The sequence below is a fragment of the Vidua macroura genome, chromosome 4 (genome assembly GCF_024509145.1).
Source record: "Vidua macroura isolate BioBank_ID:100142 chromosome 4, ASM2450914v1, whole genome shotgun sequence".
NCBI classification, from domain to species: domain Eukaryota; kingdom Metazoa; phylum Chordata; class Aves; order Passeriformes; family Viduidae; genus Vidua; species Vidua macroura.
The window spans coordinates 44,348,641-44,362,106 of NC_071574.1; the positions used below are offsets into that span (position 1 = coordinate 44,348,641).

The 13,466-nt window shown below is 36.7% G+C and overlaps 1 protein-coding gene across 1 annotated transcript in view; it reads left to right on the forward strand.

The window, feature by feature from the left end:
• Nucleotides 1-3,870: 3,870 nt before the first annotated feature.
• The window catches only part of MTMR7 (myotubularin related protein 7), a 54,321-nt gene continuing 44,725 nt past the window's right edge, over nt 3,871-13,466 (forward strand). Inside the window, exon 1 of the mRNA XM_053976670.1 lies at nt 3,871-3,952. Coding sequence (XP_053832645.1) covers nt 3,871-3,952 — 82 coding nt within the window. The remainder of the gene's footprint in view (nt 3,953-13,466) is intronic.

The window sequence follows — 13,466 nt, forward strand, 5'->3', positions numbered from 1 at the left end:
CTGTGATACAAAATTATTCTTGCTGTACTGTATGTGCTTTTATTACATGAATATGAAATGATTATTCTCCACCACATACTTTAACTGATAAATGCAAGGAAATTTTTATCATGTGTACAAAACAAAATGAAAAAACTATTCATCCTCTTTCTTTCCCTCACTCTTCATCTTCCACCTGAGTGAAGCAATTGAAACTCAAGACTGTGTTCTCATATTGAAAATTCTAGTATTATCCTCTATTAATGTCTTCCTTTCACCTTCCTGTTTTCACTCTGGTTTTGTGTGTAATTGTTTCTGTTCCAAGTATTTATTGTCCTGACCTATTAACAGGAGGAAATGTTGAAGAGATAGTACTAATATACTTAATGAACATATAGTAAACTTAATCTCTTGAAGTTTAAACATGTACTTGTGAGCTGTGCTGGCTGGTGACCTGGGGGGAGCAAGCTAAGCTCTAGCCTCCTCCCTCTTCACCACCTAGCTCATGGCAAAGTTATTCATAGACAGTGGTCCTTTGAGGAATGTTGTAAAAATGAAGGTATTCTTCCTTGCAAACAGGTTAATGCTAATATGGCCATGACAGAATTATGCAGCAGAGCAGAAGGTGCATGTTTTGGCTGCCTGGACTACATTTAACAATTAGATAACTAAGAACTTATATTATTCAGGATAGATTGTCCTTTAAACTTTTAAAATACAAACACAGAGGGGGGAAAAGTTTGCAAAAGAGAAAAAAGCCAAGAAGTGTTTTTAATCCACGTTAAAAAGTAAAAACCACTGTATTTTGTTAGACTGAACAATAATAAAAGGTCATTTAAATAAATCATGGAAAAGTAGTGTATCTCTGTAAGTAATAATTACCCATCTGTAGGGAGAAAAAAAAGTATGAAGATTTAAAAGAGTATTTCCATGAACACTGGATGACAATTTTTAACAGTTGGGGATTGATTTTCTTTAGAGAACTTGTCAGTGTAGAGTCAAAAATAAATTATTGCTAGGAAATAATTCATTTCCCCACTAGGAAAAAAGTTCTAGCAGGACTTGATCCTCAGTTGCCTAAAGCAGGCTTGCCATTTGAGACCTCAAGGGGGTGTACCAAGGGGAGTGAAAGGGGGAGTGGCAGGAGAGCTGCAATCATCTCCTGTTTTTCAGTGAACAACACTGAGGTAACTAATAACTACCTCCAGCAATCTCTGGCAAGTCTCAGACATTGAGCAACTGAGGCCATGTCAATGAAACTTTTGAAAGTAGAAGGAACATGCCAAGAAACTTGCCCAGACTCATCAGCAAAGAAAACATACTTTTTGTTTCAGTTTTTAGCAGGTTGCTGACATATTAACCACTGCTTAGCAGTCTCTGCTCGCAGACTCAACACAGTCTCTTCTGGGATGAGAATTTGCTTAAGTACTTAGGGTTTGATTAGCCATAATGAATCACATGAGTGGCCTCAGTAAGATACTATTAGGTAACCTGCTGAAGCTGAACCAGCAGCGTGAGTTTTGGCCCATTTAGAGAAAGAAATGTGCCTTATGGGATTGTGAGGGTTAGCTTCTTTTCATTTCTTTTACTTTTCCACATGACCTGTGCATCGAATTGACACCTTAATTTGTATGAGAGAAGTTAAGGAGGTAATCTCTTAAATTAAGTTGGGGTAGCGATTTTGGGTTTTGACTTTTTCTAAGACATAAAATGGCTTCAAGTTTTTCAATCTGATCTATGTGAAGCTGCTAGTTGAATTCAGAAATTGTATGCACTACTTATGCATTTTTGCATCACATGCATTACTCAGTTAAGTACAGCACAAAATTAGCATCTGCCAAGGCAGGCTTGTCTGGTAAGGGGAACAGCAGAAAGAGAGCTACAATATATTGCAGCAGAATGTAAATGCTAAAGCTTAAATATGGTCCTGTAAAAGTGGTGCTGTTGGGTACTGTTACTGTCATCAGTTCTGCAAGCTCAGAATAGCTTCTGAACCATAAACTTTTTTTTTTTTCCCAGCATCAACAGAACCCGTAGACTCTACGACTTAATGTCCTCAGACACTCAGCTGTCTTGAAGAATCCAAACTTTCAGTTTAGGGGGAAGAAAGTACCTTGCCTGTGATTTATAAAGAAAGCATGAATAACCAGATATGAATGCCATCTCATTGAGCTTCTGGGAAAAAAAGTTCTCAGTTGAGAATAAACGTCTGTGTAAAGGTTTGTATGTTTCTGTGTAGAGAATGCTAAGGTTATCTTTTAACAAGTTTTTGATTCTGGATTCTGGTAACTATTTATATAGAGATTTCTGTCTCTGCTATTATATTTTTCCTGACATGTGAACTTGGTTCTCCAAAAGTCTAGAGGCACTTTAACACTCCATGCCAATTGTGTACTGTAGACACATCATGAAACATGAACTGGTCTACACATTTCAGATAGTTAATTTAATGCCAAAGGCAATTCAACATCAATGGCACTGGTCTTTAATTAATTAACAGTCTATTACTTCAATGCTCACCATATATTTTAGTTTCAGTTCAGCAGTTTTACACTGTATCCTTGAACTCCTTATCACAACCTCCAGCTCTCCTAAATCAGTTTCTGTGGTGCAGCATGTCTCTGCTGCTCAGAAAACTGACCAAAAGTTTTTAAAAATCACTTTTGAGAATAAAGTAATACTTTTAATCAGCTTTCCCAGGACTGGGATTTGGGTTGCTGTGCAGTCCCTCAAACAGCTATTCTTCCCTTCTCTGTGGCCGAAGATGTAAGAGAAGAACTTCCCACAGGAAAAGGGTGGGAGAGTGCAGCCAGATGTGAAAGACTTAAACAGCCCTTCTGCCCTTGCAAAAGAAGGAGTATAAATATATACTGACACATTTTTAAGTTGAGCTCTGCCTAGCATGGTGGGAAGGAAGTTCTCTGAATCATTCAGTTCTAGTTATACCACTGGGGAAACCATAATGTCAGTACACTCTGCTCCATCAGAGTGCATTCATTAATTACTGAAATATTCCCCGAGGAAAATAATGTTTACAGCTGGGGCTTGTAATTGACTACAGAGATGTCACAGATTCTATGACTAGGTACATTGCATATGTCTTTGCTCATCAGTGTTTCAATGTGTATACTTTATAACTAAGTATACATTATGCATATATGTACTCTGAAGTTGATTAAAATGTTTGCAGCTTTTTGATGAGATGAAGCTACATTTTTAAATGGTAAGGAAGAATGCAAAATTTTGGCTATTGCACAGAATTTTTCTTCATGATTTAGAACATTTGCTCGTCAAGTTTTTTCTTCAAAGAAAAATATCACATAGATAACTTCCAACAACTGCCACTGACACCCACAAAATGGTTGTATTGTCCCACTCCTGCAGTTACTATTCATCAGGAAGAGATGATATCATCATTGAAAATGTATCCTGCAAAATTCTTTGAACCCACCAGAGGATTCTAGGGTACTAAATCTAGGGTATTATTCATATGATGGATTTGTACCCACCACCTTTCTGTACACTGCTATTCATTTTCTTGAATAAAAAGTATGAGTCATGCAGTATTATTATTTTCTTCTTTTGATACCTGAAATGTGCTGAGCTTAACTGGGCAACAAGTGATAGAAGACTTTATTTTTCTCATGTTGTCAATAATTCTACTTTATCCCCTCCGGCCACCCACATATGTACCTGAGTCCTGCCCGTAGCCACTTAAGCAGGAGGAGTAAGCAAACTAACACATAGAAAGCGGTGAATCATGACTTTAAATGTGAATGAGTATTTGCATAATACATTTGTATATATCTAAGTTTCCATTATAATTTCTTATTCTTTGGCTGATCTTTACATTTGTTAAAATGCTGATGCACAAAACACTGCATAGTAAGCATGGAAACTACAAAGAAAAATGTTGTGAAAGAACTGCCAGCTGTCGCAAGACAGTTGCCCTCATCAAATCCTGCTTTGAGAGGTATATATATTATACTGAAATCTGCAGTGCAAACCTTCAAAAAATAAGGTTTTTATCACAGCAAATATAAGACTGGTAAGAGATATGGTTGCAGCATATATTTGAAAGGCTAAGTTTTGGAAAGAGAGAGGAATTGTTTAGGTTGGCAAAAGAAGATGTTGGCACAAGAAGATGTTGGCACCAGAAGCCCGTGAATATATTTGGCTGATATATGAGTCAGTATCTATATTTTTGTAGTAGTAGTATATGTGGGGAGGGGAAATAAAGTAACTGGTCTCAAAGTGGAGCTGGCTGATTTATGAAGAAGATCATATAGGGGAGTAGTTCACAATAGCTTCATGATATCCAGAAGATCCCCTTCAGTAATTTGTCTTTCTGAAAGGGTGGATGTATTTTAATTACTAAAGTAGTTTTGGAGAACACTATGTTCCTTATGTTGCCCGGGAAAGATTAGGTCTAAGCAAAATGATTTAGAGACAATTTTGGGTTTTTATTTTTGATGTATGCTTTGTATAAGAATGAGCACTCATGGGTTTGATTTATTTCCCAATTAAAAAGAGAGCAGGAAAAAGAGATTGTGTTAGTATGACCCAAAGAAGCAAGATATCCAACAAAGAAATATCCAGCTCAATTCATTACAACAACACTATACCTATGAGGATTTACAGGCTGGCTCTAAATGCTTTATAAGACATAGAAATTAACACTTTGCAAGTGCCTGTTGGGCACAGACTGTACTGGTCTAAAAGCAGTTCTTTGCAAGGTAATTTTTTCATCACTGCTCACTGTCAGAAGTAATATAGACCATGACATATTAATCCTGGTATTGAAGACCTTCCAGCCCCAAGTTTTGTGGTATCCAGTTTGCTTAAAAGTAGCAGATTTCTAGAGCTAAAGCTAATGGAAATGGCTATGGTGCAGTTTGTAGCCTTGCAGCTATTATGGTTCACATAGAAAATGTCTGTGAATGTAAAGGTCAGAAAAGGTGGAGCTCTTCCCTGTAATTTATGACTTAGTATTTTCCTAAGAAATCCTGAATTATGCAAATTTCACAAAACCGAGAATCTGTGTTCAAGGTAGATGCTTCAGGCTACATGTTAAAACAGAATGATTCATCATAAACAGAGTTGTATGAGCAGTTTTTTTTGGTCACTGAAGCTCTGAGTTATCTCTCTAGAAGGGAATTTCAGAGCCTCACTGCACTGATGATAGGAGATATTGCTGTTTCATCCTCAAGTGAATCCATAGATATTTTTATTCTTTTTTAGAGTGTCAGTACTATCCTCTAGTTGGAATAACCTTCCCTCACCCTTTTCTTCTCAAATATGTTTTTAGGAAGTTTCCATATTCTCTCTCTGATTTTATTTTGCCAGGCTCAATAAGCAAAAACTTTCAGTCTTGTATAGTAGGTTCTTCATATCCCTGATCAAGCTAATTGCCTTTTCTTACACTTATGCAAAGTTAGTTCCTATTTCTTGAATATGGATGAAAAAAATTGTAGACTGTTTCATATAGGAGGTTACCAGGTCCTCTATGCCGGCTACAGGACACTAATACTTCCTGTATTTCTATATGGCATTCAAACCAGGATTGTGTTGCTTTTATTGTGTCTGAACTACAGCTTCAGGAAGTTGATTTAATCTTTTTACATGCAATTTTAGATTTGTAGAAAACTTTTCATATATTTTAAACAGCTGGCTCATGGAATTATGAAAAATGGAAGGTAATTAAGTATTTTATTCAAGTAGGAGAACCTTAAGAAAAGGATAATTCAGACAAGATTGCTTAAAAGGAGAAATTGTGGGTCCATGCTAAAACAATCAAAGAGTCAAACTGCTAATACTGAAACTTCAATATGACAGAACTTCAGGAATTTAGTAAGAAAACATTACAGAAAGCCTGAGTAGAGGAAAATGGAAAAGAAACAGGATTTCATAGCAAAACCTTTACGTTTTAACTCTGGCACCACACAAGTAAAAGGGAAACGAGCCGTAGTAGAAAGAAAGGAAATGCATATTGCTTGGTTTACTAAAGTAACTGGGTTCAAGAAGAGAGACCTTGGATTTCTCCCCTACTCTCTTGTGTCAGATTCCCTCGTCTCTAGTAGATGTTGTGCTGACATTGCAGTGTGTTGTTTAGGTGAGACTCTTTCTTTTTCAGCAGCCAAAAACTTCCAGAAACTTTCTCTCTCTTTCTTCTCTTCACTCCATCCCCTGCCCTTAATCCCACTGCCATATTCACTGCATTGAGATGTTAGTAAGGAAATTTGATTGCCTTTAAAAGTCAGACATGGTACACTTCCTGAGTATTACACTTTTTATAAACTCTCCAGTTTTGTGGGGAAAATAAGCCATCAGACTACATAGAAATTTGCCAGAAAATCAAGAATGCTGAAAAATTGAATAGAATTAAAAACAAAAACAAAACAATAAAAAAACAAACAAACAAAAACAACAACAACAAAAAAAAAAAAAACAAAAAAAAAAACAAAAAAAAAAAACAAAACCAACAACAAAAAAACCCCCTCAGGCTTTCTGTATTGCTAGGCACATTTCCAACACATCAGTCTATGCAGTGTGGACTTTCCCATGCCCAGTATGGAAGCCAGAAGTGTTACTGCACATTAATAGTTAGCCTCTACAAGCTGTGTCAGTCTTCTTGTCCACAGGGACTGATCACATATGGGAGTGGGGGTGGATCTGGCAGTGCAATGTGGGAGCCAGCTCCTCTCAGAGAAATCAGAAAGTGGTGAAGGTCATCCAAAAGTGGCTCAGACTATCATTGTCACTTGAGCTTGCATGAGCAGCTTCCCAGTGAATTTGATGCTGTCTTGCCCAGCTTGTTATCAGAATATTTTGACTCAGCAGTGTCAGAGAGATGGATTGATGTTACTCCTCTTACACTACACATAACATTCATGCTATAGAACTACAGGCTTTTAACTTAGCTCCTTTTCCTCTCTTGTCTCTTTCAGAGCAGCAGTCAGAGCAGCAGTGCAGTGTAGAGGCACTGACTGGTTCCCTCCAGCCTGCATTGAGTACCTGTGGAGTTTTCCAAATCAGCTCCTGAAGTTCTGGGGCTAAAGTGGGTTCATGTGAACTGTATAATGGACAGATTTGCTGCAAGTTAGTTGTTTTTCTTTCATTTTCAAAAAGGAGAGAGCATTGTAGTGACAACAGGAGAAAAGAGTTTTGCTGACCCCTTCACCCCTACATCACAAGGATACAATAAGAAGTTCACTGTAATTCGAACCCAAGTCCTGTAAAGACCAAAGAATGAGGTTCAGATACTGAGCACTTGTTGGTATTTATGTTAAACCTGATAGCAAAAAGGCGACAAAGACTGTATGTATTGCAACACTGAAGGTGTCAACACAGAAATTCTCATTCATTGAATAGTGCTTAACTAGAAGCCTGTTCAAAAGCAAAAGAAGAAATGCCTTTAATTCAGGTTTCAATTTTGCAAGGTGTTGCACACCTCCTGGGAAGATTTTTGGGATGTCCTGCGCAGGGTCAGGAATTTGATTTGATGATCCTTTTGGGTCCCTTCCAAATGAGCATATTCTATGATTCTGTGATTCTCTAATGACTGTAATCCTCCCAATTAAAGCCCCTTGAGTTTGGGTGAGTTCAGTGTATTGCAAAATTAGATTCCTAATCAAGCAACAAAATCCTCCATTAAAATGAAAAAAGTAGTTCAGGGGAATGGAGGATGGGTATTGTTCAGAGAAATGAAGACTTGCACCTGTCTTATACACTGTATCATCCACCAACCATAACAGAAACATATTTTCTATTAAGTGCTACTTATGTGGTTTTTTTTTTTGGTTTTTTTTTTTTTTTTTTTTTTGTGTTTGGTTTTTAGGCTTTTTGTTGGTTTTTTGTGGGTTTTTTGTTTGTTTGTTTGTTTTTAATTCAGCTTCAAAGAGGCTTTTGTGTACTTCCTCCCAACAATACTCTGATACATTTATTATGACTTCTTCTGCTGAACAGGAAGTTTCACACTGTTCTCATTCACACCCTCCAAATAAGGCTAATTTTAGCAAGATGCTTTTAAAAAGTGGCCTCAAACTTGCCACTATTTAGTTCTGTCAAAGGTTACATTCAAGAGAAGAGAAAGTGCCAGAAAAATTATGAAAAATAAGATATTTTTTACCAGTTTTCATTTTAATAACTAGGAATAGCTCAATTTGTTCAGATCAGAAAAATCATACAGAGAGAAAAAGCAGCTGCCTCACACTCTACTTACAGTAAGAACAAGCATATGACTATTACTTTGACCTAAACAGCATTGTTAAATGCAAATTAAAAATAAAAACAACCACAAAAACCAACAAGAAAACCAAAAGGAAAACCTCAGACTATTCATATACAAAATGATGAAATAAAATACAGTTTTGTATTTCTTTTGATACTAACTGGTTATGTCTGACTACTGCCTTTTACATCCTTTGAGTAATATGACTAAATTTTCAGGGAAAATATTGTAATAAGTACCAGGCTCCAACAAATACCTAACACTGAAAATTGTTGAAAAAACTGTGAGTAGAAATCTTGATTTAATGCAATGTTGTGAAATCATCTTCTGGGATGGAACCCTGGACCAGGACAACTTCATGGGAGTTTCATAGCAGGAGGGCATACTGCCATTGTCTTTATGATATTTAAAATATCTGCTCCAAGATCTACAGTTACCAAGGTGATGCAAGACCTTAGTGTGCTTTTAAGAAGAGAACTATGGATGAAATAATGAGAAGCACTGTCTGCTATGTCACATCCTGGACTAGAAAAGCTGCTTTTCTCCTTGCTTAGTTTTGCTCTAACCTGTGGAACAATGTGGTTTGGTTTACTTTCATACAGTAATTTTTGGAGCAAGGCTTGGCACTGGGCACTATGATTTATATATATCTATGTGGACATTTTATTGCTGGCAATGCTACTTCGGTGTATCTTTTCCTGAAGACTTCCAGTGCTCATGCTTTTGCTGCCTATTAATCCTTGCAACTTGGCTTCTCTATTCACCTGGTGAAGAGGGAGCTGTCATACTTTTTAAGTGCAGAGGGTTGCTGGCTAAAAAAAAAAAACAGTTAATCCTGCAATTTGTTTCCAGTTAATAATATAAAAATCATTTAGGAAATGAAGAATCTGACTGTACTGCTTCTGAGTACCCATTAAGGTGTCTAGAGGACAGTCAGAATTCCTCAACCCTTCAATATGTATCAACAAAAAGTATAACAAAGAGAAGTACCCTCAAAAGGATTTCTCAAAAGTGTGAAAAAACCCCAGCCATCTAGTCTGTAATTCATATTGCAATCTACTTTCTCATTTTAATAGTAGTGTATTGCATCATATGGCAAATAGACTCAATTGATGAATTGTTAATGTAATGAATGCTGGGGAAATGAGTTTATGATGGAGTTAGTGTAGACTGTGAAATTTTATTTCCTAGAAATGATGTAGAATGGAGTTTATTATGATCTATGCCTACAGTTACTGCCATATCAAAATCCAGGTCACTGCTGCGAGGGAGATCACGTGTGATCTACCGATGGGAAAATTACAGAAGGTTCTAAATTACACAGACCTTGGATTTCTACTCTACTAAATCCACATCACATATTTCTATTTAAATAAGCCCTCAAGGGCTTTGTTTCACTGATTGTTTATTTAACTGCAAAACATACCAATGTAATATATTTACCATCAAATACAGAAAGAGATTCAGGCAATAAAAATTAAGATTATGTAGTTTCATTTAGTCATCTGCTTTTCATATCCTCCATTTATCTTCCCTGTCAAGTACCAAAAAAATATGTTTTGATGGTCACACTGAACAAAAAAATCACAGTGGCATATTGTCCTTCAAGGTAAAAATCTACTTGGGTATTAATAAGTGACAGCGTAGTAAAAACATCATGTCTCCACCAAAAAAGTGCATTTCTTCACTGTTTAATCAACTCAAGTCTCAGACAAACCTTATCTTTCTTACCTTTTTAGTCACGCTAAAAGTTTTCACTTGTGAAGACAGACCTCTGGTATTTTAAAAGATTCACTTCAAATAGATGTTTAACCATAGGATATCTGGTTGGCTTTTTTACAAGTAAATATTTTGAGGTTCGTGTCTCTTATAAGTTCCAGGTACCAGAAACATTTCTTACTGTCTTTGTGTTTCTCTCATGAACGGCATATTTCTTTTGCCCATTTCTGCATTATAATGAGAATATAAACAAAAGCCAAACAAATAAAATAACTATACTTTTCAACAAATGCAGATTTCAAGACAAACATTTAAAAAATCACTGGAATATGAAACAAATGAATTGACTTCTTTGATTTTGGAAGCATTCCAACAAAGGGCTTGTCCAACAAACAATAGAAACACTGACAAGAAAAAAAAAACCACCAAAAGCCAAAGCATCTAAAAGAAATAAAGTTATCTTGAATCCCAGTATTTTCTTGAATGATTCTACAATGCTGAACTTTCCCTCTTGCAAAGCACAGCAGTAAGATTGAGACTTCAAATAATTCAATTAATATAAAAACTTTCTAAGATAATAGAGTTAATAGTACAGAAGCTAGGCTTAGAGACTTGGAAATTTAGGGAAATTGTTCTCTGAAATTTATTTTCCATGTACCAATATGTAATAAATACTATAGACAGGCACTTCTGAAGTGAAACTTCTGTGAAACATAAAAGGCAGGGAATCTGTTCCTTGAACACCAGTCCACAAGTACTTCTACCTTGTCAAACTGGCAATTTATTTTCACTTTCTTCCTCTCATTTTGCCCACCAGATATAGTCAGAGACAGTGAAGCTAGATCCACCTCGGGCTTACTTGGAACTGCTGGGAGGAAATTTTTGTAGCTGAGCATTCCTTGACAGTGTAGAAATGTGAATTGCTAAGTGCAATTCTCTCTCTCCCTTTGAAACAATCCCAAAATTTTCCCGAGAGCATTGTGTTCTCAGGAGCACCCTGAGATGCCCTCAATCCTTAAGAGAACCACCAAACAGTGTGCTAAAAAAACTTAAGTTCTGCATGCCAGAGAGCAGCCATTTCAGGATTTGGCCCTAATCTTTACTGTTCATGCTCAGCAAGAAGGGAGATGTCTATGGAGCACAGAAGGTTCCATTCCTGGCTTTATAGAGGCAAAATATTTTCTGCCTTTGAGACCAACACAGGGGATTCCAGAATCCCACAGGGGTTCCCAGGCTCTTCTATAGGACTAGAAAAGACAAGAGTCAGAAGCAGTGGTGTTACCTAACCCAGTGATGTTTAAAGTGCATGAGGCAGGTGGCTGGTGAGCACAGACATGAGAGCCATGGGTGCCCTGTGTGGGCACCAAGATATGCAATGGCTTGAGACATTAGGATGTCACTGGCTCTCTTGATACTAGTATAGGATGTAGATCAGCAGCATTAGAGATGTAAGCTGGCAAGCAACAACCCAGTTCAGTGGCTCATGTTGTGGCACGCAGCAAAAAACAGGGTGTAGATGTGCTTTATGAGTTGACTATAGCCATTAAGTTAGATAAATGTTAACTGTTAACTAATTGGCTTTTATAACTGTTGACTCAAAGTGGGCAGTTTTGTAAAACCATGTCCAGAACTATCTGAAGTTAATAATGCATCTCATCTCACAGATTTTTTTTCCTAGACATTGCATCTTTTCCACTCAGATGAGGACCATTCAACCATAATAATTCATTCACCCTGTGACTAATGAGCAAAAGTATTTTTTAGCAATACTTTGGACATTCCACTCTGGGAACAGATCACATCAAACGCTGTCTTCTCATGAAAATAATTGACAGAGATAAAGAACACAGATGTAATACTACACAGGGTGATAAAATGTCAAGAGTTAGAGAAAAGAAATTTCCTGAGCTTCAGAGCTTTCAGCCCAGGAATGCCAGAAGCAGTTTGAACTTTTTTCAGAACCCACCCCCAAATTTAACTTTTTCCCTAAACCCAAGCAGCAGTAATGGAACCTGAAAAATACTGACCAGGTGAAACAAAGTGAATTCAAGTATAAAAATGGGCAAGTTTTTTAAAAGCACACGTGAATTTATTCATAATACACTTTCAGTCTGAACACTGAGGTTTCCATGACCCTTGCTTAATCAGCTGTTTCTCAAAAACTAAATTGCTTGTTAGTAGCTTAAAGATTACTATGTATTCTGAACCCCTTTACCACAGAGGTTTAGTGATACTTCACTGACAGCTTCCACAGTGTCAGTTTATTTCATAATCCTATGGTAGATAAGGGGCCAAGGCAATCACCTGAAATTCAGAAGGATTTCAAGAAGTGCAAGGCAGCCAAAACTGATTCTGGCCACTTATTGTAATGGCTGTTTGTCAGTCAGGTGGTAGGAATCACATCAGTTTCAGTTGTTCTGTAGAGATATTTGAAGAACTGTGTTTGGCTTCAGCACCTTATTAAAAAAAAAAAACCAAAAACACACACACACACACACAAAAAAAGCACCTAATCTTAAGGCTTTTTTTTAGAGGCAGAGAGAAACATATTATCTCAAAAATATACCTTCATATGCTGTGAATTTGAAGTATAAAACACCATTTCAGTGAGGGTTTTATTGTACATTTTTGGGAAACAACTGTGCTGTTTTAAAATTTCACTTCATACAGCATTGTAGTTTCTGTAAAATTTGGAGAGTAATCAAAATTAATTTACAGCTATCACACCCTCATGCATAATCATGACTATAAAAGACACAATTCTTTCACTGAATTCTGATTATCATAGGTCAATGAGGAGCTTCAAGATAAACTCTTCAGGATTTTAAACATAGCTTTAACTAACAAAGGCCAGGGAATAAATTTCCTTTGTTATCCACTTTTTCTTTCTTCTCTAGTCTTTTTTCCCTAAGCTCAAATATACCATGTCCATATCTTTTCCTTCATGTTGGGAAAAATGCTCTAGGCAGACCATTAATATGGTCCCATAAGTTAAGAAAATCTTCTTTGTGAAAGTGTTGGAAGCGGCCTTGCTATCATGATGTTATTTTTCATTGAGCAATACTGGTTCAGACTACATACAGTTGCAGTCTGCTTTCAATTCTATATCTTTGTTTTCTTCTCCTGAGTTGTTACTGAGCCTCTGACTGAATGTTTCAATGGGAATGGTCTAGGATAAAGGTGTTTTTAACAATATATACCTTCTTTTAAAAGTTATTTTTATTTTCTAATATCACTTAAGGGAGTATTTCCTGTCTAAATTTCAGGACAAGGTAGTGTAAAGGTAGACAGCATATGACAGATGCTACAGTTTGGAGGCAAATCTCTCAGCAGTATTTCACCACTTCAAGAGTTTAGGAGCTTTGAATCATCTTGTGGAAGAGTCTGTTTCTCTACTGCCTGTATTGAAAAGCACTTCTCTCCTTTTTGCCCCTACAATCCATATTGTAATAACTGTCTGACCCCTTCCTGTAAGTGCTAAGATTTTCTGTAAGTGATGTGTGTGGTATGACAAATACCAGCTCCAGGACATCACAAC